This window comes from Triturus cristatus, chromosome 10 (assembly GCF_964204655.1).
Source record: "Triturus cristatus chromosome 10, aTriCri1.1, whole genome shotgun sequence".
Classification (NCBI taxonomy): domain Eukaryota; kingdom Metazoa; phylum Chordata; class Amphibia; order Caudata; family Salamandridae; genus Triturus; species Triturus cristatus.
Genome location: NC_140593.1, coordinates 897,141,244 through 897,168,816, shown reverse-complemented (window position 1 = coordinate 897,168,816; position 27,573 = coordinate 897,141,244). Strand labels below are relative to the sequence as shown.

Below are 27,573 nucleotides of genomic sequence, written 5' to 3'. Positions count from 1 at the left end.
CTCTCATTGTTCGGACTATATATATATGAACAATTGTTACTTACCTGTAAACAGGTGGTTCTCCAGTATTGGTGTCTTTCATAGATTCACATGCTTGAATATTCCCCGTCGTCGGAGTGGGAGTCCCACGGTAAATAAAATAGCAATATATATATATATATATATATAGTAAAATATATACATAAGTAATCATATAATTAGTGCATATAGGTGTAAAACACACATAGTGTACCTATAAGAGAAAAAACTCCATAGGAATACAATGGAGAGAGACAAAAGACCTTTGTAGTCTATCTCTGTCATTATGTAAGTCCGAACTCCAGCCAATCAGGCGTCAGCCCCTCTCTAGAACCTTCTCCTCAGAGCTTCTCACCTCAGATTTTCGTAGCACCAAAGTGACTTTTAGAGTGTATGAGGAGAAGAGAGCCTCTGAAGGGAGGAGGGAGGGTCGCATGTGAATCTATGAAAGACACCAATACTGGAGAACCACCTGTTTACAGGTAAGTAACAATTGTTCTTCTCCAGTATTAGGGTGTCTTTCATAGATTCACATGCTTGAATATAGAATAGCTAGCAGTAACAATCACCATTGTTTCCATGCCAAAATAGATTCAACATATATAGATAATCAATCTTCTTATGCATAAAAACAGTATAGAAACAACTGTAACATTGTAAATGCATAATATATATATGGAAACAATATGGAGGCGGGAGGAAGAGGCTCACCTTACTTAAAAAGATTGCGCAGCACTGCCTGTCCCACTGCAGCATCCTCCTCGCTTAAAGTTGCCAAGCAGTAGTGCTTAGTAAACGTGTGTCTGGTCGACCACGTAGCTGCTCTGCAGATGTGTTGCAAAGATACTCCAGCAAATAAGGCAGTAGATGATGACACTGCCCTAGTGGAGTGTGCCCTCACTGGAGACTGCAGAGGTTTATTTGCCCCTTTGGTGGCAGAAGACAATAGCTGCCGAGATCCAGCGTGCAATCGTTGGTTTAGTAACCTGACGTCCTTTATGACAGCGTCCATATGCTATAAAAAGTTGATCGGATTTCCTGAAAGAAGCTGTCTTACTGATGTAGAACTTAAGACACCGCTTGACGTCCAAAGAATGTAATCTTTGTTCTGCAGGTGTCTGAGGATTGGCAAAAAATGTCTTTAATATTACTGGCTCATTAATGTGAAAGTCAGTAGGCACCTTGGGTAGAAATGATGGATTGGTGCGTAACACTACAGCATCCGGTTTGAACTGCAGGAACGGAGGTTTGATGGTAAAAGCATGGATGTCACTGACACGACGAGAAGACGTTAGTGCCAGAAGTAGAGCCACTTTCCAAGTGAGATATTTTAGGTCGGCCTTGTGAATGGGCTCGAACGGAGGTCTCATCAATTGTGCTAACACAACGTTGAGGTGCCACAACGGAGGAGGACGCCGAACTGGCGGAAATTTCCGGAATAGACCCTTAAAGAATTGGCGGATTATTCTTGAGGAACAAAGGGAACTTGATCCATCTTGCCGGAAACGTGAAATGGCTGCTAGAAAAACCCTTAGGGTTGCATGCGACAGTCCAGAACTGGCTAGGTGCAAGAAGAATGGTAGCAATTGCTCTGCCGTGGAATGTATCGGATGGACTCCGTTAGCAGCACACCAATGGCAGAAACGTTTCCATTTAAACTTGTACGTCCTGATTGTAGAAGGTGCTCTTGCCTGGGCCAAAATATCCCTACAATCCTGCGGGATGTCTAGGTGGGCGAACTCATGGTGTTCAGGTTCCAGGCTGATAAGCTCAGTGAGGAGGGATTTGGATGACAAATTCTCCCTTCGCTCATTGTGAGCAGATCCGTCCGATGTTGCAGGAGGATTGGTTGGCATTGGGACAGGAGGAGCAGTTCTGAGAACCACGCTTGCCGTGGCCAGCGCGGGGCTATTAGGATCAGGTGGCAAGGTTGTCTCCTCATCTTCCAAAGAACCCGAGGTATGAGGGGTATTGGAGGAAAGGCGTACGCAAATAGATTGCACCAGTTTATCAAAAGGGCATTCCCTTGTGATTCCTTGTGGGGATGCCAGCTTGCGTAATTTCGGCATTTCCGGTTCTCCGGCGTAGCAAAGAGATCGAGTTGCGGACGGCCCCATAGTTGGAATATCCTCTCTAGAGTGGGTTGGTGTAACTCCCACTCGTGGGTCGACGAGGAGGACCTGCTCAGGGAATCCGCTAGGACATTGGATACTCCTGGCAGGTGTACTGCCGTAAGCAAGATCTGATGACTGAGAGACCAGTCCCAAATTCTTTGAGCTAACCTGGAGAGACTTGGGGATTTTGTTCCGCCCTGTTTGTTGACATAGTGCATACAGGTTGTGTTGTCTGTCTGTATTAGCACTGACTCTCCTTGGAGCAGAGGCAGAAATGATTTTAGAGCCAGAAAAATCGCCATGAGCTCCAACTTGTTGATGTGCCAAGATCTTTGATGTGTGGACCATCTTCCTTTCACAGAGAGATCCTCCAAATGTGCGCCCCATCCTTCCAATGAGGCGTCTGTTGTGAGTGTTCTGTCCGGTGGCAACGACAGAAAGGACATGCCTTCCGTCAAGTTGGCTGGAATTGCCCACCATGCGAGTGCTGACTTTATCTGATCTGTGACACATATCATGTCGTGGAAAGATCCCGTTACCTGACGCCACTGAGCATCCAGAGCTTCCTGAATAGGACGTGTCCTCAGCCGGCAATGAGGGATCAAGGCAATGGATGATGACGCCATCCCCAGAAATGATTTTAATAGTCTCACAGAAACTGACTCTCTTGATCTGATCAGAGCCACCAGTCGCAGCATCTTTTTGAGACGCTCCTGGGAGAGGAATGCCTTCGCTGACACAGTCTCCAGAGTTGCGCCCAGGAAATCTCTTTGTTGGTACGGATGAAGTTGGGATTTTTCCACATTTACGGACAGGCCTAAAGAGCGAAGCACGTTCTGGCACAGAAGAGTGTGTTGTCGCAGGTGAGTGCTTGACTGAGATTTCAGGAGAAAATCGTCCAGGTAAGGAAATATTTGCACTCCCTGGAGGCGCAAATACGCTATTACTGGAGCCAGTACCTTCGTGAACACTCGAGGGGCCGAGTGCAGGCCAAATGGTAACACTTTGAATTGGTAATCGTGTTGACCCACTCGAAAACGCAGGAACTTTCGATGCCGCTGTAAAATAGGGATATGAAAATAGGCATCCTGGAGATCTATCGTCGCCAGAAAATCTTCCTGCAAGAGTAAGCGCAAGATGTCTACCAGCGTCATCATACGGAAGGATTGGCTCTTTATATATTTGTTCAGTGCTCTTAGATCGAGGATGGGCCTCCACTCTCCGTTCTTCTTTGTGATCAAAAAGAACCGGGAATAAAAACCTTTTCCCTTCTGAGACACTGGTACCAGTTCTATAGCTCCTTTTTGCCTTAAAAGTCGTACTTGATGCAACAGTTCTTTCATGTGAGCTGGTGGCGGTCCGGAGGGTGGAGTGGGAGGAGGGAATTTGGTGAATTCTAAGGCGTGTCCCTTCTTCACAATGTCCAAAACCCAACGGTCCTTTGAGATGGAGGACCATTGGGAAAAGAACAGAGAGATTCGACCTCCAACCTTGTCCGTCCGGTAAGAGTCACTGTCTCTTTGATGCGGTTCCTCTATATGAAGATTTTCCTCTATATGACTTGGAGGTTTGCTGCCGTGATGTTTGCTGTTGCTGTCCATAAGAGTAACGGTTGGACCCTTGATTGTAAGGTTTGTATTGTTTATTGTCTCTTCGAAAACTTGAGGAGGTGCCGCGTCCGCGTGCACCACGAAAATTACTCCGCTGAAATTGAAGGTTTCCTAGTGATCTAGCTGTTTCAGTGTCTTTCTTTATGGACTGTAGAGCCTCATCGACATGGCTCCCAAATAAAGACTCACCGTCATATGCCATGTTTAGGATCATGGACTGAACCTCCTGACGAAAGGATGTAGATTTTAACCATCCTTGCCTACGCAGAACAGCCGCTCCAGCAAGCTGACGGAAACCCATGCAGGCGATGTCTACTGCACAATCGATTATTTCCGCCGATGCCGCTTCTCCCTCTTGGAGCAACTTCATTGCCTCCACTTTAGATGGCTCTGGTAACTCCTGAACCACATCCGAGATATCAGCCCAAACTTGTCTGTCATATCGTCCCAGGATGGCCAAGGCATTAGCAGCTCTAACCACCGTAGAGGCCATAGAAGAGAATTTACGCCCTATGGCATCCATCCGACGTCCGTCACGATCCGGAGGTGAGGTGATAGAAGATGCCGGATTTTTCGCCTTACGTTGCGCTGCCTGCGTAACGACCGACTCAGGTTTAGCCTGACCCGTGAGGCATGCTGGGGTTCCTATTGGTGCCTTATATTTCTTTTCTAATCGAGGCACCTGAGCTGGCAAGGTATTCGGTGTCTGCATTAATTTCTTGCCTTCTTCCCAAATAAACTCAACTATGGGAATAGCATGAGTCTGTTTGTAAGGTTGATTCTTGAAATCATAAAGGAAGCAATCTTCCTCCCTGCGCTCCGTTGTTAACTTAAAACGGTGTGATGCCCTTTCCATCAGTTGGTGAAAGTTGGCTATGTCCACTGGAGGTGAATCCCCTGTTACTATCTGTGAGGGGGATGGTGTTTGTGCCTGGTAATTGTCCCACTCCGCCATATCATCATCATTGTCATCTACATCCCCATCATCATCTGGGATTTCACCCTCTTCTGTGTCCTGAGGGCCTTCCTCTACAGGCTCATAATGAGGCAACAACCTTTCCGGAACCTGTCGTGGCGGTACAGGCGGCATCTGAGGAGCAGGATTTACAATAGGTACCGGTGGAACAACTGCTGGAATCACCGGGGTTGACGGAACCTCTGAACGTTGAGGGGATAGAGGGAACCGTTGGTTGTAGTCGTCCAACATGCGTTGGAGATTAGTAATGAGCGACAAAGGAAGGGTCGCCGTTCTATGCTTCGGAGGGGCCTGGTGTATATATACCGGATCCTCATCCTCACTACTGACATCCTGGCACTTAATAACTAAGTCGGATGGACTTTGTGCCGTTCTGAAAGACTCCGGTAACCCTTCGGACTCCTGATCCGAATCCGTAGCGAATAATGGTGAGGGAGGCTGTGCATCTCCCACAGGAATATTATGTTCCTGGCTATCCGGGCCCACAGTAGGAGGTAATGGTGTCCATGAAACTCCAGCTAAAGATGAAACCGACGCTGAAGCTAGCTGAGGCTGTTGTTCCCTTCTTGTTTTCTGGGTAGACGCAACACCTCTTATTTGTACCCTTACAAATGTCTGTGGAGATGTACTCGTCGATGGAGCCGTCGTCGACGGAATGATGGTCGACGGAATTATCGTCGACGAAGTCTGTGGCAACAAAATTGCCGTCGTCGGATTCGCCGTCGACGGAGCCGTCGTCGACGGGGCCACCGTCGACGGAGCCACCGTCGACGGAGCCGCTGCCGACGGAGCCGTCGTCGAGGTCTTCGTAGACAAGGCTTTCGTCGACGGAACCACCGTCGACAGTGTCGTCGACGAGATCTTCTTTTTCTTCGCCGACGGAGCGGGCGTCGACGAGCTCGACGACGTCTTCGTCGACGGCACAGTCTTCGTCGACGGAACCTTTGCCTTCTTCGTCGACGTCGAAATAATGGGCACAACAGAAGTCACCGCCCTTGAAGAACTGATGGTAATCGTCGACGAGGATAACGTCGACATAACGCTCGTCGACGACGAAGCAGCTGACGTCGTCGTCGGGGTCACCGTCGACGAGGTAGAAACAGCAGATCTCGTCGTCGGAAGCATCGTCGACGAGGCTGACAATTTTTTCTCAGAGGAAGTAGACGCCTCAGCAGCCTGAGAACAGTGTCCCTTAGGCGACAAAGCAGTAGGTGAGACCACAGAGGTGGCAGTTATCAGAGGCAAAGCCAGCTTCTTCTTCTTCAGGAAAGGAGATGGTAACTCCTGCACACTACTGCGCTTAGAGGCTGGTTGGGAACGACCAGAAAAGAGACTTTCCACATCAGAGAGTGGGTTATCCTTGTCCTTCAGTCTCTGTAGCCATAATAGCAGGCGGCCTTCTCTGTCCTTTAGAGTTTTTGTAGAAAAAGTTCTACAAAATTTACATTTTGCCACCTCATGGTCAGGATATAAACAGTAAATACACTTACTGTGTGGGTCCTCAGAGAACAAACGCAGCTTTCCACATGAAGAACATGGTCTGAACAAAGATTTCTTACTAGAAGACATCCTTACTGACAAAAACTGAGCAGAGCTCAGGGAGACTCCCTGTCACACGACGTGCGGTAGAAAATCTGAGGTGAGAAGCTCTGAGGAGAAGGTTCTAGAGAGGGGCTGACGCCTGATTGGCTGGAGTTCGGACTTACATAATGACAGAGATAGACTACAAAGGTCTTTTGTCTCTCTCCATTGTATTCCTATGGAGTTTTTTCTCTTATAGGTACACTATGTGTGTTTTACACCTATATGCACTAATTATATGATTACTTATGTATATATTTTACTATATATATATATATATATATATTGCTATTTTATTTACCGTGGGACTCCCACTCCGACGACGGGGAATATTCAAGCATGTGAATCTATGAAAGACACCCTAATACTGGAGAAATATATATATATATATGGATTTCCTATGGAAACACGGTCCTAACTATAACTATCTACTGGCAACCGCCAATATAAATATATATATATATATATACACACACACACACACACACACTTATTGAGTACAGACATCTATCGCATACACTATTTTTCTTTTTTAGCATTTTTTTTTTTTTTTTTTAGAAATTTTACATTTTTAAGTACTATTTTTAATGGACTTATAGTTGCGTACCACGTTTAGCAGTACGTAGAATTTTTTGTATGTCTTCCAGTCGGATGAGGAGTGGGTGTTATGTTCCATATAGGTACCCTAATATAGGCTCAGGTAGTCACCCAACCTTTCACCTATATTCTCCCTACCATTACAATGCATAACGGTTCTTAGTACTGATCTTTTACCTAGTTACGGTAATGTCCAAAGATGACATGGGGATTTCTCTGAAAAGCTTCAGCCTCATTCATTATGCATGAGGGCTCTTCGAATCACAGCAGGACAGTAGGCCTACCATCTCCTAAATAATAACTATGTATAAGGGTCATTCATTCCGTCATCCCAGTCCGACATGACACCGCAAGGTATATCCCCAGGAGGTACCACTTTGGGTATATATACATCATCTCTTGCTGAGATAGGCAGAGGAGAAAAGGACTTCCTTGCCAACACACTGATGCGAGACGCTGAGGCTCCTGCACGCAGATACTCCAGCTCGCAGTGGTCTGACATCCCTTGCAGGGTGTCCATCTGGAGACCAAGACGGGGTCCCACAGTCTCTCACTTCAGGTAATGGGGTCGACTTTATCCTAGAGGGATTCTTGGCTTTACACCCACATACATGCTATGCTAGGTACATTCAGGTACATCCAGTTAGGGACGCATACTAGGAGTACACATTTATTATTGTCATGTATTTTATATACTTGCCTGTATTCATTGTTTTAGCACAATGGTAGAAATCTACCATCCTTTTACTCTGTCAGTGCTTATAATCATTCATGTCTGTTACTGTCTTATGGTTGTTTCAGCACTCCTTTTTTAAACTAGAATGACGCTGGGTCGAGAAATGTTCATTGAGAAACGTCCCCACCGTTTATTCTGTGTATCTCTCTGAGACAAAGTGAGCACGAGTGACTGAGCGAAAAGTAGTACACTGTTTCCACAATCCCTGATGGGACAGGGTTGTCATGTTCGAAAGTCGCCAAGAACTATTCTCTCCTTGGTAAGAGGGGTTTCTAGTGGCACTGTGAGGTATCTGGTATACAAGCTAACACATTTGGTAGGGGTGTCTAGAATCAGTCGGAGTCTAATCCTACAGTATATGTTGTCTAAACGTGCAGATCTCCTTTATAACTTTATAGATAGGACCTACACGACAAGTTAGCTTCGTTGCAGTGCCTGCAGACGCAGGGGAGTGACTCCTTTACTCCAAGGAAGATTACTTCTGGTGTCCTTGATGCCCACAGGTCTGTTGAAGATCCTGGAAGAAGCACAGACACAGACGACAAAGAAGACTTGCAGAACAGCAAGACCAGGAGAAGCAGGAGTCTTCCGTTATGCAGTCTCAGTTCCAGGCGATGTCCAAGTGTCCAGACGGTCGAAGAGTGACGTGGTTTCAGGCTTGAGTTTTGTCCCACGACGAATCTGAGGACCCACAAGTAAGCCCTTTTATACCATAAGAAAGGGGTTAGGACGACTCAGGGATCCCTCCCAGAGGAGAGGCTGGACAGAGTAGAGGATACTCCCATGTCCTTTGTCCAGTTTCACGCCATAGCGGGAGCCAATGACTCCCAGAACTAGTTCCAACTTGAGTATGCAAGGAGGGCACCAAATGGGCCCTTCAAAACAGTCTGGTGGCGCTGGCAAGCGCCCCCACCCCAGACCAATACACTAAGTACTATCTGGGAGGTGGTCACACCTCCCTGTGACAGGAAACCTATTGTTCTACCTTCCCCTGCTTGGGCTCAGCTCAGCAGCAGGAGGGCAGAATAGTGTTCTGGGCCAGCAGCAGCACTAGCTTGCTGGCAGACCCTGGAAGGCTGTTACCGGGAGTACTTGGGGCTTCCTGGAGGAGCCCCCAGTACATGGAATCATACCTCCAACACAGGTAATGATGTTTGGGTAGGATTTCAAAATGTTTGATACCAAACATGCCCAGGTTTGGCACAGCCACTACATAGTTAGTCATCGCGTAGTGACAGATGGCCATTATATGTATCAAAATGGCTGACCGCCCTTAAATATTGGAGAAAAGACTCCGGGGTTTGTAGGGTTGTCCTGCTCATGCAGGGGCGCCCACACACTCGAAAACCCAGCACCCTGCCTCCTGGATTGACAGGCCTACCTCAGGGGTGACTTACAGGTTTTTAAGTGTAGTGACCTCAGATATAAGAAAACCTATATCTGTCGTAAGTGGTGCTAGCACCAGCTTGCACAGGCTGAAATCACAGGTCTGTAGTCACAGTTTGAGCGGTCTCCTGTGAGTGGCATAATACATGCTGTAGCCCATGGGAGACCCCTGGTGTACCCATGCCCTGGGTACCTCATAACCGAATACTAGGGACTTATAGGGGTACACCAGTAGGCAATTGAGGAGGTATGAAAGTACTTACCATGTCAAATTTAGGGAGGAAGCATGGTCACTGGGGTCCTGATTAGCAGGATCTCAGTTAGACTAGTCAAAGACATACTGACACCAGCAAAAAGTGGGGGTAACCATGAAAGCAGATCCTACTTTCCTAATGAGTTATTTTGGTGGAATACACCCAGCCCCTATTCCTTTGATGCTTAAGTGAAGAGGTTTACACGGCTCATTTAGTTTTGTGTGATCCCTTAGCAAACAGAAGTAACTGATATGCTTGTTTTTTTTCCCTAAGGGTGGGAGATGTTATAGTATACGTAAAACATTAAAAAATCACGTCTATCCACCCTTGTGCTTCAAGAAGACTCCTCTGATCGATTACCCCTACAAGTCCAAGCACCTTAAGTGGAAAGACTTAACCTTCAGTACCGAAATGGACATTATATCCACCCCCATTCTGTCATTCTGCTGGCTGTTGAGGCTGGAAGGTTTATGAATTGTTAAAAAAACTTCAGCACTCGACTATCTAAGTTTCTGGTCTCAAGATCCAGTTCAGATCTACGTCTCTCCTGCTTTCCATTGTTCGATTTTGAGTACTTTCCCTCAGTACACAATTGATGGATGGAATGCAGAACAAATCAAAACATTCACCCCCAGTCAAGAGATCTGGGTTAAATCCATCATTCTGTTGCTCACCATGCCACCCCAGTTTAGACCTGGCCATATGCAAATCAGTCTTGACCCTGTGCCTCATGGGAACAGTCCAGCCCGAACTGCAAAGCCAGGTCCTCCCTGGGCCGGAAACAAGCATCCTAGGACCTGTTTCGGGGTTTCACCCCTCTTCAGCCAGGATAGCTTGATTCCAGTGGCACAGTAAGCCCAGGACCAACATCTGGGCATACCTGGTGCACTTAGGGCGAGAAAGCAAAAGACAAACAATTGATGGACGGAACGCAGAAAAAATCAAAACATTCCCCCCAGTCGAGAGATCTGGGTTAAATCCATCATTCTTTTGCTCACCATGCCACCCCAGTTTAGACCTGGCCATATACAAATCAGTCTTGACCCTGTGCCTCATGGGAACAGTCCAGCCCAAATGCCAAGCCAGGTCCTCCCTGGACCGGAAACAAGCATCCTAGGATCGGTTTCGGGGTTTCACCCCTCTTCAGCCAGGATAGCTTGATTCCAGTGGCACAGTGAGCCAAGAGAGGTTTGTGTACCTAGGAATCTACATTTGACCAGATGGGAGTTCCACAAGTGGAACCTGGGGAAGGTAATTGAGAAATACAAAATGGGTGTGTGATATTGGCAGAAATACCCTCTCTTACTACTGGCAGAAGCTGGGATGGGAAGCAAAAGTGACGATAAAGACCACCATGGGAATCTGATTTGGTGGAAGACTTGTGACAGTTGGAGAGGCAGAAGAAATGGAATATGTTAGGGATATCAAACCTGGGGGACATATGGGATGCCCTGGGGCTTTATTCCTAAGTGTTTCGGCAATACGAATTGACGGAATCACAATGGGTTCCCAAACTTTTGACTTCTAGGGACCCCCACTTAATAATTACTGGAACCCGGGGATCCCAACTGAAACATTATTCGATTCCAGGGACCCCCACAAGTCATGACTGGTAGTCGGGGACCCCGGCCTAAGCAATGTTGATGATTTGAACCACACAAAAATACAAAAAAAAGCTTCATCAAACAAATACTCGAATAACACATTTTATTTAATTAGAAAACATATAAATAAAGAAGAAATCAAAATGTAATTTTAATAGAATGGTTGGAGCTTTTCTAAATTCAATTGAGGCTGCGCATCATCCAAACTACATTCAGTTTGATGCACTTGCACTGCTCCCGCAAATCAATCTGAGGAAACTAATTTAATTTTTAGCCTCCAGTTTCAAATTCCTTCACATTTACAGTATGTTTTAAAATGTTCAATTGTACATTTAGCCTCTTTATATCGACACTTTATTGATCTGTTAATATTATTCGATTTTCAAAGTAGTCGCGGACTCCCTGAGGAGGGTTCGGGGACCCCCAGGGGTCCCCGAACCCCAGTTTGGGAACGATAATAACAGGTGAAACAGGCCCTGACACATTATGGGATTAGATTGCTAGACTCCACTGAAATACGGACTATTGACAGCCCGCTTCAGACACACAGTGTCCCAAATCTATAGAACAATACTCAAAAGTCAACCCCCACTGACAGCCCGCTTCAGACACACAGTGTCCCAAATCTATAGAACAATACTCAAAAGTCAACCCCCAGATTATCATTAAAAGAAAAATGGGGAAGAGATCTTGATATTCTAGAACAGGTTCTCTAAAGTCGGTCTTGGAGGGCCGGATCCATACTTGGTTTGTAAGATAAGGAATATGCTACTTACCAGTATGCATCTGTTCTTGGCATGTAGAGCTGCAGATCTACACACTTTTGCATAGATCGCCATCTGGTGTTGGGCCCGGATGTTTGCAGTTTGTTTTTCCTCTTGGAAAGTCTTTGGAAGTCACGAGGTCGGTGACTCCTCCCTTGGATCGTATTGCGCATGGGCTTCGGCTCCATCCTCAGATTGTTTTTCGTCAACAGGGAAAGATGGAGCGTAGTAATAACAGTGAAGAAACCCAAACCCATGTGTGTTGTATCTAAATAAGATAGACTGGAACAGATACAGGTAGCCGGGGAGGCGGGTGGGCGTGTGTACATCTGCAGCTCTACATGCCAAGAACAGATGCATACTGGTAAGTAGCATATTACGTTCGAGGCATATGAGCTGCATATTACACACTTTTGCATAGACTATATAGCAGTTCCCAACCTTAGCGGCGACCACCGGTATCTGTTGCAGTGGTTTGAAATAGTGTTTTTAGTACAGCTTGGCCCACACTAGCTTGTTGCTTGGTTTGCACATCTACACAGTAATGTTTAGTGAAAGTGTGCGGTGTTGACCATGTAGCTGCTTTGCAGATATCATCTAATGGGAAGTTCCCCAGAAAAGCCATAGAAGCCCCTATCTTTCGTGTAGAATGGGCTTTAGGGGGAACGGATAGCGTTCGTTTTGCTTTGTGGTAGCAAATCTGAATGCATTTTATAATCCACCTAGCTATCCCTGATTTTGAGATGGGGTTGCCCTTGTGTGGTGGAGAGAAAGAGACTAACAGTTGTTTGGTCTTTCTGAAAGGTTGTGTTCTTTGGATATAGTAAAGTAAGGCTCGTTTGACATCTAGCGTGTGTAGAGCCCTTTCTGCAACAGTTTGAGGTTGCGAGAAAATACCGGTAATTCTACCGATTGGTTTAGATGGAAAGGGGAATTGACTTTAGGTAGGTATTTTGGGTTGGTACGGAGAACAACCTTGTTCTGGTGCATTTGGAGAAAAGGTTCTTGTATGAGAAGTGCTTGTATCTCACTGACCCGTCTAAGGGAAGTGATGGCTACAAGAAAAGCTGTTTTCCATGTGAGAAATTGCAGTTCGCATTTATGCAAAGGTTCGAAGGGCGGTCCCATTAGCCTTATGAGAACTATATTTAAGTTCCACACAGGTGAGGGTGGTACTCTGGGGGAATTATTCGTTTTAGGCCTTCCATGAAGGCTTTAATGGCAGGCACTCTGAAAAGTGATAGGTGCTGCCTGTTTTGTAGGTAAGCGGCAATTGCTGCGAGGTGTAGCCGAATGGAGGTATATGCTAGGTTACACCTTTGTAGATGGAGCAAGTAGCATATGATGTGTTGTATAGACACGTCTAGAGGATTGATTGTGTTGTTATGGCAATAAACAAAAAATCTTTTCCACGTGGCAGCGTGGTAGGGTGTCTAGCTTCTCTGATGACGTTCATACAGTCAGGGGGAAGGTTTAGGTATCCGAATTCTATGATTTCAGGAGCCAGATCGCAAGGTTGAGCTGAGCTGGGTCCGGGTGCCTGATCTCTCCATGGTTCTGGGTTAGGAGGCATGGCGAGAGGTGTAGCTTTTGGTGTGGGACTACCGAGAGATCCAGCAGCATGGTGTACCACGGTTGTCTGGCCCATGTTGGAGCTACTAGGATCAGTGTGAGAGAATGCTGTTGTAGCTTTCGCACCACTAATAGAATTAGTGGGAGAGGTGGAAAAGCGTACGCAAATTTGTCTGACCAGTTCATCCATATCGCATTGCCTTTGGACAATGGGTGTGGGTATCTGGCGGCGAAGCTTGGGCATTTTTTGTTTTCGTGGGTGGCGAAGAGGTCTATCTGCGGATGCCCCCACATTTGAAAGAACGGGTGAAGAACCTGCAGGTGAAGTTCCCACTCGTGGATCTGCTGCGTCTGTCTGCCGAGCAGATCTGCCATGGTGTTTTGGACTCCTGGTACATGCTGGGCTAGGAGAAAGATTTTGTGTGGAATTTCCCATCTCCATATGCTCTGCGCTAGTTGAGAGTTGTGGAGAGTGTGTGCCGCCTTGTTTTTGAATGTAGTACATGGCCGTCATGTTGTCTGTGCGAATGAGGACTGCCTTGCCTAAAATCTGTCTATGAAAGTATTTTAGTGCTAGAAAGATTGCTAGTAACTCCAGATGGTTGATATGGAGTAACTTTTGTTGCGGCGTCCATGTGCCCTGCACTGTGAGGTGTAATAGATGAGCTTCCCAGCCGGAGAGCGATGCGTCTGTTAGTATTATTTGTGGAACCGGGTCCAGGAACGGTCGACCTTTGGAAAGGTTTGTGATGTTCCACCACTGCAGAGAGCGATGGGTGCGACCGTCTACCAACACCAGATCGGTCAGTTGCCCCTGGGCCTGGTTCCATTGGCGCGCTAAGCACACTTGGAGTGGACGCATCTGGAGCCTTGCGTGGGGCACAATGAAAATGCAAGAGGCCATCATCCCGATCAGTTGCATAAACACTCTTGCTGGAAGGGAGTGTTGAAGTATGAATCTTTGACGCAAAGCCTGAATGCTTGCAATCCTGGCCGGATTGGGGTAGGCTATGGCTTTTGAGGAGTCTATGGTGGCACCGAGGTATTGCTTTATGTGGGATGGTGTTAGCTGGGACTTTAGGTGGTTCACCATGATGCCTAGTTGGTGAAGTAGTTGGATTGTAGTGGCGGTGTGGTGTACACATTGGTTGTAGGACGTGGCTTTTATCAGCCAGTCGTTCAAATATGGGAAGACGTGAATGTGCTGTCTTCTGAGGTGTGCCGCCACTACAGCTAGGCACTTGGTGAATACCCTTGGTGCTGTTGTGACCCGAATGGGAGCACCTTGAACTGGTAGTGTTGCCCGTCCACTACAAATCTGAGGTACTTTCGGTGAGCATGGTGTACCGGAATGTGAAAGTATGCGAAGTCCAGTGTGGTGAGGAAGTCGTTCTGGGAGAGGAGCGGAAGCACCTGTTGAAGCATTACCATGTGAAAATGGTCTGAATGTATGTATGTGTTTAGGGGCCGGAGATCTAGAATAGGTCGTAGAGTCTCGTCCCTTTTTGGTACTAGAAAATATAGGGAGTAGACCCCTAAATTTTGCTGACTGGCGGGAACTTGTTCTATTGCCTGTTTTTGTAGGAGGGAGATTACCTCCTGTTTTAGTAATGTGGAATGTTCTTGTGACATTGGGCGTTGCCTGGGTGGAATGTTTGGGGGGGTAGATGTTAATTCTAGGCAGTAGCCCTAAGCTAATAATTTGGGTCACCCATTTGTCTGAGGAGATGGTCTCCCAGACCTGAAGGAAATTTTATAGTCTGCCCCCGACTGGAGTGGGATGGTCTGGAGGGAGCGGGGGGGGGGGGGGGGGGGGGGGGGAGTCATTGGGTAGGCCAGTGTGGCAGAGCGGGCGGTATTTGTTTTGCCTCTGCCTTTATTGTTATTGCCCCTATAGCCGCCTCTTTGATAACCCCTTGTGAAGGTGGACTGAGTGGGGGATTTGTAGGAAGTGGACACGCTATCTGAGGAGTAGCCTCTAGACGTACTCCGAAAGGAAGAGCGGCGAAAGGAGCGCCTAGGAGGGTGTGACAGCAGGACTCCCATAGATTTCGCCATATCAGTGTCCTCCTTCATTTTCTCGAGGGCCTCATCTACCTTTGGGCCGAATAGGTGTTCTTGGTCAAAGGGATGATTTAGGATGGAGGCCTGTACCTCAGGTTTGAAACCTGATATTCTCAGCCAAGCATGGCGACGGAGGAGGACGCTAGTGTTAATGGCCCTGGAGGCTGTGTCTGCTGCATCTAAGGCACAGCGTATGGAGGTGTTAGTTATTGTCTTACCCTCTTGAATTAATTCATTGGCCCTATTTTTGTACCTTTCCGGGAGGTGGTGCATTATGGTTTCCAATTCATCATAATGCGCCGTATCGTATCTGGCCAATAGCGCTTGGGTGTTGGCGATACGCCATATATTGGCTGCCTGTGACGCAGTGCGCTTTCCTGACGCGTCCAGTAGCTTTGACTTTTTGTCAGGTGGTGGTGCTTCGCCTGACGCCTGGGAATTTGACCTCTTCCGTGCAGTGGAAACCACCAGGGAATCTAGTGGCGCTGGCCCTTTGATATAGGCGGGATCTGTGGGGGCAACTTTGTACTTTTTTCCTATGCGTGGGTTAATGACCCTGGCCCTGACTGGGTCCTTAAAAACCTCTGGCGCATGTTTTACCACCCCCTTGAGCATAGGTAGTATGGAGGTAGACCTATGTGCGGTATCAAAGGTGTCGAGGAGGAAATCCTCCTCCACTGGGTCAGTGTGTAACTGTACCCTGTGATAATGTGCCGCCCTCTGAAGTAGGTGGTGGAAGCCTAGTGAGTCTTCCGGTGGAGATGGCCTGGAAGGATAAAGGTCATCTTGTGCGACGTCTGGAATATCTGGGTTATTGTAGTTGTCCCATGGGTCTGGGGATCCTGTAGGGGTGGGGTCTTGGGGCACATCCCCTGGATCGTGATATGGGTCCCCCTGATCATCATCGTCTGGAGACGGGGTCGGAGAGCGATGAGGTGGGAGTGGAGAAGGCGGAGGGGGTGGAGGTGGAGAGGGTGGAGGAGGTGGGGAAGGTATTCTGAAAGGGGAGGTAGCAGAGTCCTTCCTCTTTGGAGGTGGAGGCGGAGCCGGTTTGTCCAAATGTCTCTTTTTGGAAGAGAGTGCCAAATGTCCCGTTTTTGGATCCTTAGTAAGAGTTTTTTGTAAGGGATCCGGTGTAAACTGTTCCTGTGACAATGTTTGTTCCGTGGGCGCCGAGGTCTTCGGGCCGATGACTTTTTAGGCTTGTCCGTGCCGTGCTTAGCACTGGGCTTGGGAACCTCCGTTTTCTTGGTCGGTGCCGAGGTGGGCTTCGGCGTGGAAGTGTCGGTGCCGAGGGCCTTATGGGGTTTGGTCGGTACCGAAGATGGCGTCGGTACGGAAGCGCTGGGTTTCGACACCGAGGACTTCGGTGCAGAGCTCAGTGTCGAGGTAGAGGCCGTTTTTTTTTTCGGTGCCGAGGTGTGTTTGTCGGCACCGCTGGAAGGCTGGCTCGAGCCCGAGCCGCCGGAAGGCTTATTTGGCTTCTTCACCGGGCCCGAAGGTGGGGTGTGTGAAGCAGTGTCTCTGGTCTTGCCTAGGCCCGGAGGCGAAGGCATGACCAAAGCCTTTTTCGGTGTCGGTGCGGGTGTGGGGGTGGGGTATATTACTCATGACCATCTGCGCCGGGGTGATGTCCTCTACATCTGAGTCGTCGGCTTCGGAACCACTGACGAGGTCTTCTTCGGTGTGCTGCTGTCCCGGATCGTCGATGTCGTCTCCGAAGATGTCGACTGGAACGGAGGTCGAGGAGTGCGCCATGTTTCGTCTGGCTCTTCGGTCCCGAATAGTCTTTTTCGATCTGAAAGACTTACAGGCCGGACAGTCTCGAGCCTCGTGTTCAGGGGAGAGGCAGAGGTTGCACACCTCATGAAGATCGGTGTGGGGGAATTTGGACCAACATCGAGGGCACTTCTTGAATGGAGTTCTTTCCATCAGCCGGGACCGGAGCTTGGGTAGGCCCGAAGGCCGCCGTCGACGACTGGAACCGAAGATTTGTCGATGAGAAGGTGATTGAGGAGATCGCGATCGAAACAATACTGTGATGGGAGTGAGGATTCCGCTTCGATCGTCGAACTGGAAATGTTCGGAACCGGAGCGCGAAGATTACATCCGAGCCCAATGGCGGAAAAAAACAATCTGAGGATGGAGCCGAAGCCCATGCGCAATACGATCCAAGGGAGGAGCCACCGACCTCGTGACTTCCAAAGACTTTCCAAGAGGAAAAACAAACTGCAAACATCCGGGCCCAACACCAGATGGCGATCTATGCAAAAGTGTGTAATCTGCAGCTCATATGCCTCAAACCTACATTTATCTAAATGGGTGATTTGCTAAAAATCTAGCATGGATCTGGTCCTCCAGGACCGACTTTGGAGAACACTGTTCTAGAGGATTACAACTGGGGGATGCATGCCAGCACCCAAAGGAGATGGCCATTAAGGACGGGTTCCGCTTAGTGCAGCTAAAGATCACTGACTGAGCATATTTTACGAAGACCAGACTACACAGCATCTGAAAGGAAGATACTGACATGTATGGAGGATGCTGGAAAACTGGAACACTCTTACACACCCTGTAGGGGAGCACACGGATCCAGTCATACTGGAGGCAATTGACCCGCCAAATATCTAGGGCAATAGTTGAGATTAACATTGGGTCTGGTACTAATGACTCTAGGTGTATGCACAGACATTGCCCAAATTCCCTTTATTAGGATGTAATTTTGGCTTAATGGTGGAAAGGAGGGATATTGTTAAACTGTGGTGCAGCCCAAGGGTTTCACCGTAGGGCACTAGTTGGCAAACCTAGAATGATGTATGTAGGTGGAGAAATCTGCAAGAGGGTGTCCAAAGAAAACTGACAAGGTGTGGGTCCCATGGCTAACAGTCATAGACGCGATGAACCTGCTACAGACGTCAGGAGGGCTGCCTGGAAAGATATGAGAGACTGCCCTATTAGACTCCGCATTGGGGAGACTACACTCATTGGGCATACGGTAAAAGGGGAAGGGGGTGGGGGAGGGGGGCAGGGGCTTCTGTGGTTTTTCAGATTTGCACGGAGGAGGGGGCAGGGGCTTCTGTGGTTGTTCAGATTTGCACGGATGAGAAGGAGACTGTGTTGTGTGCTGGAAACATGTCAAACTGTTTAGTACTACGGAAATTGTTTATAAGGTTTGTGTCAGCAGGAAGAAACATTTAATAGAAAGAGTTTTTTAAAAAGTGATGGGAGGTATGCTCGTAGTAAGCCTATCCACTGGCAATCGTTCAGGGTAGCATTCCAATGCATTCATCTTTTGCCCACCTCAGTTTGGACCCAGCCACACTAAATCAATCTTGACCCTGCTCCAATCTGAATAGTCCAGATCGGACTGCAATGTTTGAACACTACCACAAGCAATTGGCACAGGTTAGACTTATTGCAACCATTGCGCCCATCACTTTTGGGTGTAAAGGTTAAGTGATTTTAACAATGGCTGCTTTACCCACCTTACCACATCACAAAGAAGCACTGGCAGTGCCAACAGGTCTGGTTTTAATGTGCTGCATACACACAGGCTCTACATTCACAATGGCACAACTCTCCCCCTCCATTCACAGAGGCACACTCTCACCCTGCACTCACACAAGCACAGATCTTCATTTGCACTTTCAGACAACTGTTTCCCGGCACTCAAACTGGCCACCCCTCACTCAGATACACACACCTCCACCTGCCTTCACGCAGGCACACCTCTCACCCTGCATGCATAGGAAAGCAATCTGCTTTCAGAGCTATGTGACCCTGGTGACATGAGATCTGCAGGTGACAGTCACATCCATCTCTGACTCAATGACCCCACCTAGTGCTTAATTTGTAAAAGAATAAATGCCAGTCCCAAACATTTATTCAGAAGTCTGCGGCTGGTCCTATCGAAGGTCAGGGTGCCAAATATCAAGGCTGAGTAGTCTTGCTTCCATCACCTTAGACTACCTACCTTTTATCTCGCTCAAAGATTCTTTTTCATCCCTACACCTCTCTTGGTCACTGTTTTCTTTCTCTACCTCCTTTTTCACTTTTACTCTGAATCATATGTGCCATTGAGTCACACCTGCAACCACTCCCTCAAATCAAGCACTGCCCACTCTCCTCTTCCAGAAACCTCCATAGTCGGGCAGTTATTTTCTTACACGACTGGCCATAGGCACTGCAACTTGACCTCTGAGGCATAGAACCCTTGTAGGAAGAGTATTGAGACCCACTTCCGACAAACAGTAGTTGCCCTTTCACATTCAGAAAAAGTGACTGTAGAAGTAGATATTCTCTCAATCCAGGACCTGGCTGTACCTGGTCTGGAAGCACAGTCGGATATTCTCCAACTGCACTTGCAACCGTCATTCCAGATGCAGCCGCTCGACTTCTGAGTAACTCGGTCTGGGTTACCTTACTTTCTTTACGGAGAGATGGTTGTTCAAGAATACCACTCTGCTTTCTTTGAGCACTCTCTCGCTGGCTCCTGAGGGCCCCCCACTCCATTACAGCCGCCAAACCCTTTGTGAGGTGAGGGGGATAAGGTTAGCATTGGCCACCCAGCTTCTCCAGTTGGCTTTCAGCTCATTGCGCATGTTGGGGAGAGATCAGTTAGTCCAAACACTTAATGGACGCTCTTGTAGAGGTGAATCTGACCCACAAGCATTCATCCTGTAACATAATGCTGCACAGTTCTCTCAGCAAGGCATAGTTATTGCACTGAGGTAAAGTGCAGATGCACATGAGGCTAGCTCAGAAAATCAACTCTTCAAACTGGCTTACAAGGTGCGAACCTTAGTTAGACAGTAGGTTGCCATGTTCCCCGAAAGCAAACATTTGTAAAAAATCAGTGCTGCAAAATAACCTAAAAATGTACAAGCTGTTTGTATAAAAATGCCAAATAAATAGCTGCAGCCGCACACAGTACAATGACTAAAGCCACCACCTGGTCACATGCTCCATTATCGGCAAACAGGAGACAACCCAAAACATCAACAATGCCTTTGGTACACATTGTAGCAAGGTGTGCTATCAGTGTGGATTTACAATGCTGTAGAACTGATTCTAGGGCACATCTAAACAACCCCCCCAAGTTTTATTTCCTCCACAGCTACCTCCCCAAAGCTATATGTGGATACTCCGATACAACCAGTACAATTATGCATGTAACATAATGCTCATCTGGAACATGTGAATGGGCTGTGTGAACTTCAAAATGTAGGAGGATTACATAAGTTTGTATCATACAAGCTAAGTACACCTTACTGGCAGGAGTTGCATGTTATAGAAAAAAATTAATATGAAAGTCCTTACCTGCAACAAGTAGTCATCTATCTTCTGTAATATGGTCTCCGGTACCTGGAACAGACTAGGTCTCCTTTGCCTCTCGTTCAACTTGCGCAAGGAGGATAGATGGTACATTGCATGGGTCAAAGGCTTGTTGTTTTTGTCTAATAACGAGAGGCTCTAAGAGGGATTAATACACATAAACAAAAGATGGTGTCACTTCGGCCACAGCATAAAAAAGAACCAGTATAGCAAGAGGGTGGCAGGTCAGTGGCAATACCGAGTAAGAAATACAGCATAACCAAGATTAAAGCAGGGTCTAGGTGAGGGAAAGATGTAGCAAGTTAAGTCACTTTCTCTGCAAAATTAAGCCATTTCTCCACAGACCCTTCACCAGTTGTTCAGGGAGTACAGCAAACAAACACAAACGTACCACTCCAAAGGAATGGGATATAATCCTTCTTTCAGTGATATGTGTTCTAAACTTCATTTAACCCATGTATACTTAACATTCACTGCACTCCTGAACATTTTTTCACACAGTAGGGATGAGCAGTTTTTTATTTTAGTACAATTTTTCTATGCCTTTCCCTTCCATTTTGTTCAGGAACTATATACCTTTGTGCACATATTTCAAGTATATATCTCAAAATTCTTCTCTAGATTTCCATTTCTTTTATGTACAATTGTGTTATGTATTACTGTATACTGCGTTCAGAGTTTATAAGTCTGATGGGTTTACCCCAAACCGGAGTGTGCTCCTATTGGGGAGTTGGGTCTTGCACCCCTCAGCCTCAGCTCATGCTTGTATATGGGTTACAATAGTCAACTTCTGGTGGGACAGCAAAGTCCCTCGCATGATAATGGATGTGCACCCATGCTTCAAGTGCCCCAACTGTACTGATGTCTGGATCCCTAACGTTGATTATGAGGCCATACACAAGCATTGATCATGGATCCTCACGGACTGCAGTCTGTTTGGACTAGGAGGGGTGCCCAAAGTGCTACCCTTATAGTGGTGAAAGAATACTGCGTTTACCAGGACTTAAGCAGCATGAGCGCAGAGGTCGCGGCATACAGTGCAAATATCAGTAGAAGGGAACAGGTCCTTGTTAAACTGGGTCACTGGAGTAAGGCCTAAATGCTCCTCATTCAAAGTTCTGCTGCTGTGTGCTTAACTCACCCCTTGGCATACACTGGGTTGTCGTCAAGTCATTCGTAGGGCAAGAGGGGTGTATCTATCCTGGGTACAGGCGTGCTTGGGAAGGGCACAATACTGTTGTGAAGTGAGTGCATGGTAGATGCATGTGTGCCTATGAGTAGCACAATACAAGAATGGTATAGCACTGGGCAGTATATGCTTGGTATATGTATAAGCTTCACCTGTACACTTCAAAAGGTGCTCTCTGATTCATAAAGAGCTAATGAAGAGTGGGCCTGGCCAAATCTCAGGAAGGAGATGGGGCTGATAAGTGAATCATTAAGAGTAGAGCCGAGGCCCTAAGCTAATGATTTGATACACAGTACAATAGCTGACATCCAGTGTGAAAGATAGTCACTCCCATGGCCTGTGTTGCGAGGTTATCAACTTTGGAGTTGTTCCTATTGCGATAGACTGCTTTCTAGAGGAAGAGGAGTGGGCAATTCAAAAAGAAGACTTAATATAAGCATCAAAGACTCAGACTCAATCAGATTTTATGCCTGAGTCACTAAACTAACAAGAACTGCGACCTGACTAGGAGTGTCGCCGCAGGAGTAAGGCCGTTGTAGGATCACCCTTGAACTTACATAGAGTTGCATCAAAAATGCTGTACTGAAAACTTACCCTGAAAGGAGGTGCCGCGAGGAACCTCTGGTCGCTGTGAGCATGACCATGTGTGAAGAACTCTTGGACTGCAGAGTGCAGCCTGCCTGGGCTGCATGCAGTGAAATCACCTCAACCAGCTGCTGTCACTCCGGCGTCCACAGAGGGGGCGCACTCAGGAACTCCTGGTGCTCCAATATTCAAGGAGCAGGTAAGAATGGGTTTGTGCCAAGTCGGCCCCAGGAGAACTTGTTTGATAGACAGAGCTTCAGCACTGAAACACTTTTGACTTTACCATGGAGTCGGAGTGAACTCTTGAGACTCTGACTAGTAGTGGGGCTTACCCTGGATGTTACCAAAAGTGAATGGGGACTAACCACGATCGGTAAAGCGAGGAGGGAGTGGGACACAGGAAAGTGCCTATGAAATTCTAGAGTCCTGAAGTCAGTGGGACTGAAAGGTTTGCGAATGTCACACTTACATTAGTGTTAGTATTGGTAAAATAAAATACTTCTCTTTCTTTTTAAAAGCTGGACAATAATTTACTGTTGCATGTATATTGATTTGTGATCCTATGTTCACTCCCTGTATCTACCTCCTACCAGCGGAAGCCTTGGACTGCTCGGAACACACTATTCCTGAGAATCAAGTGCTGAAGGTGTACTTGGCCCAGTTGCTCAGAATCAGGGTTGGGCCCCGGGACATCAGCAGTAAAAGGCCTCAAACCCTATGGTTGAGGAGAGTAGCTCCTGCTTGCCCCGTAGCCCTCTGAAATGGGTTCTGACAACTTCTGAATGTGGGTTAGTACCCTTTAAAGTCTCCAGGTGGCTGCTAGCTAGATTAAATAATAATCTGTGCAACATTCTGGAGAAAAGGTATGCTAATGTACAAGTTACTACTTGTGTAACGATATATCTGTAAGAGACATTAGTTAGTGATAGATTCCTTACCTTAGAATATCCCCAGGCATCAGACTGGATCCGGAAAGTTTTGCTAGCAGTACCCCTGCGCGTCAGTAGGTGGCGTTGTGCGGCTCCGCGTCCATTGATGGCGTCGTAAGCGCTGAGATGACGTCACGGAGACTACTTAGGCGCCACCCATGCGCGCTGACGTCAGTTCTGTACACGACTTTCCGCGCCAGGAACGCAGAGCCATGCAAGAAACTGACCAAGAAACTAGGGCCTGAAAGGGATGACTTTAACCCTAGAAATCAGTTTGCAGAACGGGGAGGATGGGTGGGGCGGTAAGGAATCTATCACTAACTAATGACTCTTACAGATATATCGTTACACAAGTAGTAACTTGTGCATCTGAAAGAGACACGTTTGTGATAGATTCCTTACCTTAGAATAGATACCCCAGCAATACCAACCCCTGAGGTGGGTCTGCGAATAGATTACACCAGAAAGTCACAGAGAACAGAACGGTCAAAGAAGCCGTCTCTCCGGACCCGACTGTCAAGGCAGTAATGCTTGGTAAACATGTGCAGCGAGGCCCACGTAGCTGCCTGACATATGTCCTGCAAGGGGACGCCGCGTCCCAAGGCAGTAGTGGCTGCCGTCGCCCTGCTAGAATGGGCACGCAGCCCCACAGGAGGCTGCTTCTTAGCCAACGAATAACACGGTTTCATGCACAGAGCGACCCACCGAGAGCTGGTTCATTTGTGCACAGCCCGACCTTTTTTGGCACCCACGTAGCCAACATAGAGCTGGTCATCCACCCGGAACTGCTGTGTGCGCTTCAGATAGAATGAGAGCGCACGTTTTGGGTCCAGACGGTGGAGTCTCTGTTCCTCTTTTGAAGGATGCGGAGGCGGAAAGGAGGTGGGCAAAGTGATGGTCGTCCCAATTTGGAAGGGCGTGACAACCTTCGGCAAGAAAGAAGGACGGGTCCTTAAAACCACCTTGTCCGGATGAACAGAAAGGAAAGGAGGTTTAGAAGAAAGAGCCTGGATCTCACTCACTCCTCTGGCAGAGGTGATAGCTACCAGGAAAGCCGTCTTTAGAGTGAGACGACGTAAAGGACAGTTATGAAGGGGCTCAAAAGGAGTGCACATCAGATAGGTCAAGACAAGATTTAAGTCCCACTGAGGCATTATGAAAGGCACGGGAGGAAACGTGTGCGTAATGCCTTTCAGGAAACGGTTATCAACCGGGGACTTAAAGAGAGAAGGCTGATCTGGAAGCCTTAGAAAAGCAGAAATGGCCGAAAGATAACCTTTGATAGTGCCCAGAGCAGCCCTGCTGGGCCAAGGATAGTAGGAGCAGAAGAACCTCAGAAAGAGGGGCAGAAAGGGGATCCACAGACTTTGCTGTACACCATGCCACAAACTTGTTCCACCGGCAGGCGTATTCCGTCTTAGTGGAAGGACGCCTGGCTACCAGAATGACATCACAGGCTTCGGGAGGAAGATCGTAAGCTGTCAACTGTCACCGCTCAATCTCCACGCATGGAGGTGGAGGCTGGACAGGTTCGGGTGGAGGACCGTCCCCTGCTGCTGCGACAGAAGATCCTCCCGAAGAGGCAGACGGATCGGGGGATCGATCGCCATGCTGAGTAGCTTGGGATACCAGTCTCTTCGTGCCCAATCCGGAGCCACAAGGATGACTTGGGCCGGTCGCGCCGAATCTTCTATAATCTGGTATAGGCGGAAAGGCGTACAACAGACTGCAACTCCACTCGCGACGAAAAGCGTCGCCGAGCGAGTGCCGCCTTGGAAATTCCAAAGCGCAGAATTGATGACATTGCGCATTCTCTTCGGTGGCGAATAGATATAACCAAGGATCTCCCCACTGCAGAAAGAGACCTTGCGCCACGTCCGAGTGAAGACGCCATTCGCGATCCATCAAGCACCTTCGGCTGAGTTCGTCTGCCCTAGCTTTCAGTGAACCTGCCAGGTGCTGAACCACCAAGGTAATGTCTTGATGTTCCAGCCATGTCCAGAGGCGCAGAGACGGGTCCACGACCCCACCCCGCCCTGTTTGTTGCAATACCACATGGCAGTGGTGTTGTCCGTGAACACCTGCACTACACTTCCCTGGGGAGAGAGCGAAGGAAAGCCTTCAGTGCAAGTTGGATTGCCTGGAGCTCCAAAAGATTGATATGGAGCCGGGACTCCGCCGGAGACCAAAGGCCTCTGATCTCCGCCGCGTCCCAATACGGATCCCAGGTAGGAACAAAATGGTCCTGGAACTAGGGCAAGGGCGAGACAAATGGCACCCACTGCAGCGCTGGAGCCGAGGGCGACGCTGAGGCCTCAGCCGGCAGCGCTGGACCTTGCAGCGCTGCGGCCGGAGCCAACGGCGTAGGATCCTGTGGCGCCGAAGCTGGATCTGCCGGTGGCGCCAGTGGCCCAACAGGATGCGGACGCGGGGCCCGAAGGCGCGCCGGCAGGAGCCCGAGGCCTAAAGTGGCGGTCCATGGTAGCAAGAAATTCTTGCACCTGTTCGGGAGTCGCTGACAGACCTGGGTATGGTGGGTAGGCCGCGGGACTCCCGGGCTCCGAAGGAGCCGCAGGGGCAGAACCCCTGTCCCACTCATCCGAGGACCGACGGGGGGACGTCGGAGAGCGAACTCGCTTATTCCACTTCTTTTTGTGACGTCTCTTACCCGAATCCGAGGGTGAAGACTTGGAGCCCGAGGAGCGACGACTGCGCCCTCGCGAGCGTTCCCCGAAACGGTCCCTGGACCTGGAACAGCGCTGGGACGAGTGCCGGACCTCCAGCAGCTTCCGGCGCCGCTCCCTCAAGGCCTTCGGGGCCATGGCCAGATAGTCCCGGGAGTCGTGGTCGGTCTCCAGGCAGTAGAGGCAGACATCATGGGGGTCCGCCGCCGCCGACATAATGCAACTGCATGCCCCACAAGAATTAAATCCAGGCATCCCTACGTGCACCAAGGAGTACAGGAGACAAAAGTCTCAAAAAGGATAGTCAAAATGTGACTAAGGTAAGTGCTCTAACCGGATCTGCGCTTTCTGGCGTGGAAGAAAGTAAGAACTGGCGTCAGCACGCATAGGTGGCGCCTAAGTAGTCTCCGTGACGTCATCTCGGCGCTTACGACGCCAGCAACGCATGCGGAGCCGCACAACGCCACCTACTGACGCGCAGGGGTACTGCTAGCAAAACTTTCCAGATCCAGTCTGACGCCTGCGGATATTCTAAGGTAAGGAATCTATCACTAACGGTTCTCTTTCAGATGTGTTTATTTTAGCGTCAAATTTATGTTATTTGGCACCATATAAAACAGCTCTTGTTGCAGGAACAGATGCAGCTTCATTCCCAGGATCACTGCGGTCACATCTCTCCACTGTATGCTCACAAATACTGGTTAGCTCAGAAATGGATTTGTGTTTTACAGCACCCTTGCTTGTCCCAGTGTTGGCTCCTATTTTTCTTCGTTCCTATTACATGAGTATGCTGGATTTGCAATCTAACATCAGCTGGGTTGGTGTGAAAATGTAGCAAAAAAGTAAATATCTGCTAGCCAAGCTGTGTGAGTGAATTAGCGCAACTTTATCCAAGTGCGAGTCTTGAGATACCAAAGTGTCCACGTTGTTACATTCTGGTGATAATTCAACCACCCCGAGTTGTTCCCAGTACTTTGCCCAAGGATACTGTAGGGACAAGAGGCACTTTGAACTTCATCTCCATAGTAATAAAAAAATTCTAAATAAATATTTAGACCTCCGTAGAGCTCAACAATGTGATTTAAAGACAAACTGCATAATTTTCCTTTAAAAATATAGATTAAAAAAGATTTCAAGAATGTATACAGATTAGAACAAGCAAATTCATTAGTTGTAGATTTCATTGAGACAATCAGGTAATTAACAGTGGAAAGGTAAGACCTAAAACATATGGGCTTTAAGAAGCAATTCCTGGCCTCTTCCAGAACTTTATTGGAACAGAAGTAAAGCACACGAGTTAAATGCTGGACTCCTCTATTACATTCATCGCATATTCCTGTCCTTTTACTTGTGTCACTCCAGCTCTTTGTATAAGCATTTAAGGGTAATATCCCTAGACAAAGCATAATAATGCATCGTTGGATGCTATGTTCAAGAAAGTATCTCAGATATGTTTGGTGAGTCTTACCTTATAATGAGATAGTTGGGAACAGGGTGGCACATCAAGACTGAAGCTTAGTTGTGAAGTCATATTTTTTTTTAACAGCTTCAAGTGTGCTGGAGACCAGTAAAATAA

The 27,573-nt window shown here is 47.9% G+C and overlaps 1 protein-coding gene across 2 annotated transcripts in view; it reads right to left on the bottom strand.

The window, feature by feature from the left end:
- The window catches only part of DHX30 (DExH-box helicase 30), a 574,174-nt gene that overhangs the window by 406,254 nt on the left and 140,347 nt on the right, over positions 1-27,573 (bottom strand). For both annotated transcript variants that reach the window (XM_085628644.1, XM_085628645.1), the window contains one exon: positions 20,596-20,748. In XM_085628644.1, coding sequence (XP_085484770.1) covers positions 20,596-20,748 — 153 coding nt within the window. The remainder of the gene's footprint in view (positions 1-20,595; positions 20,749-27,573) is intronic.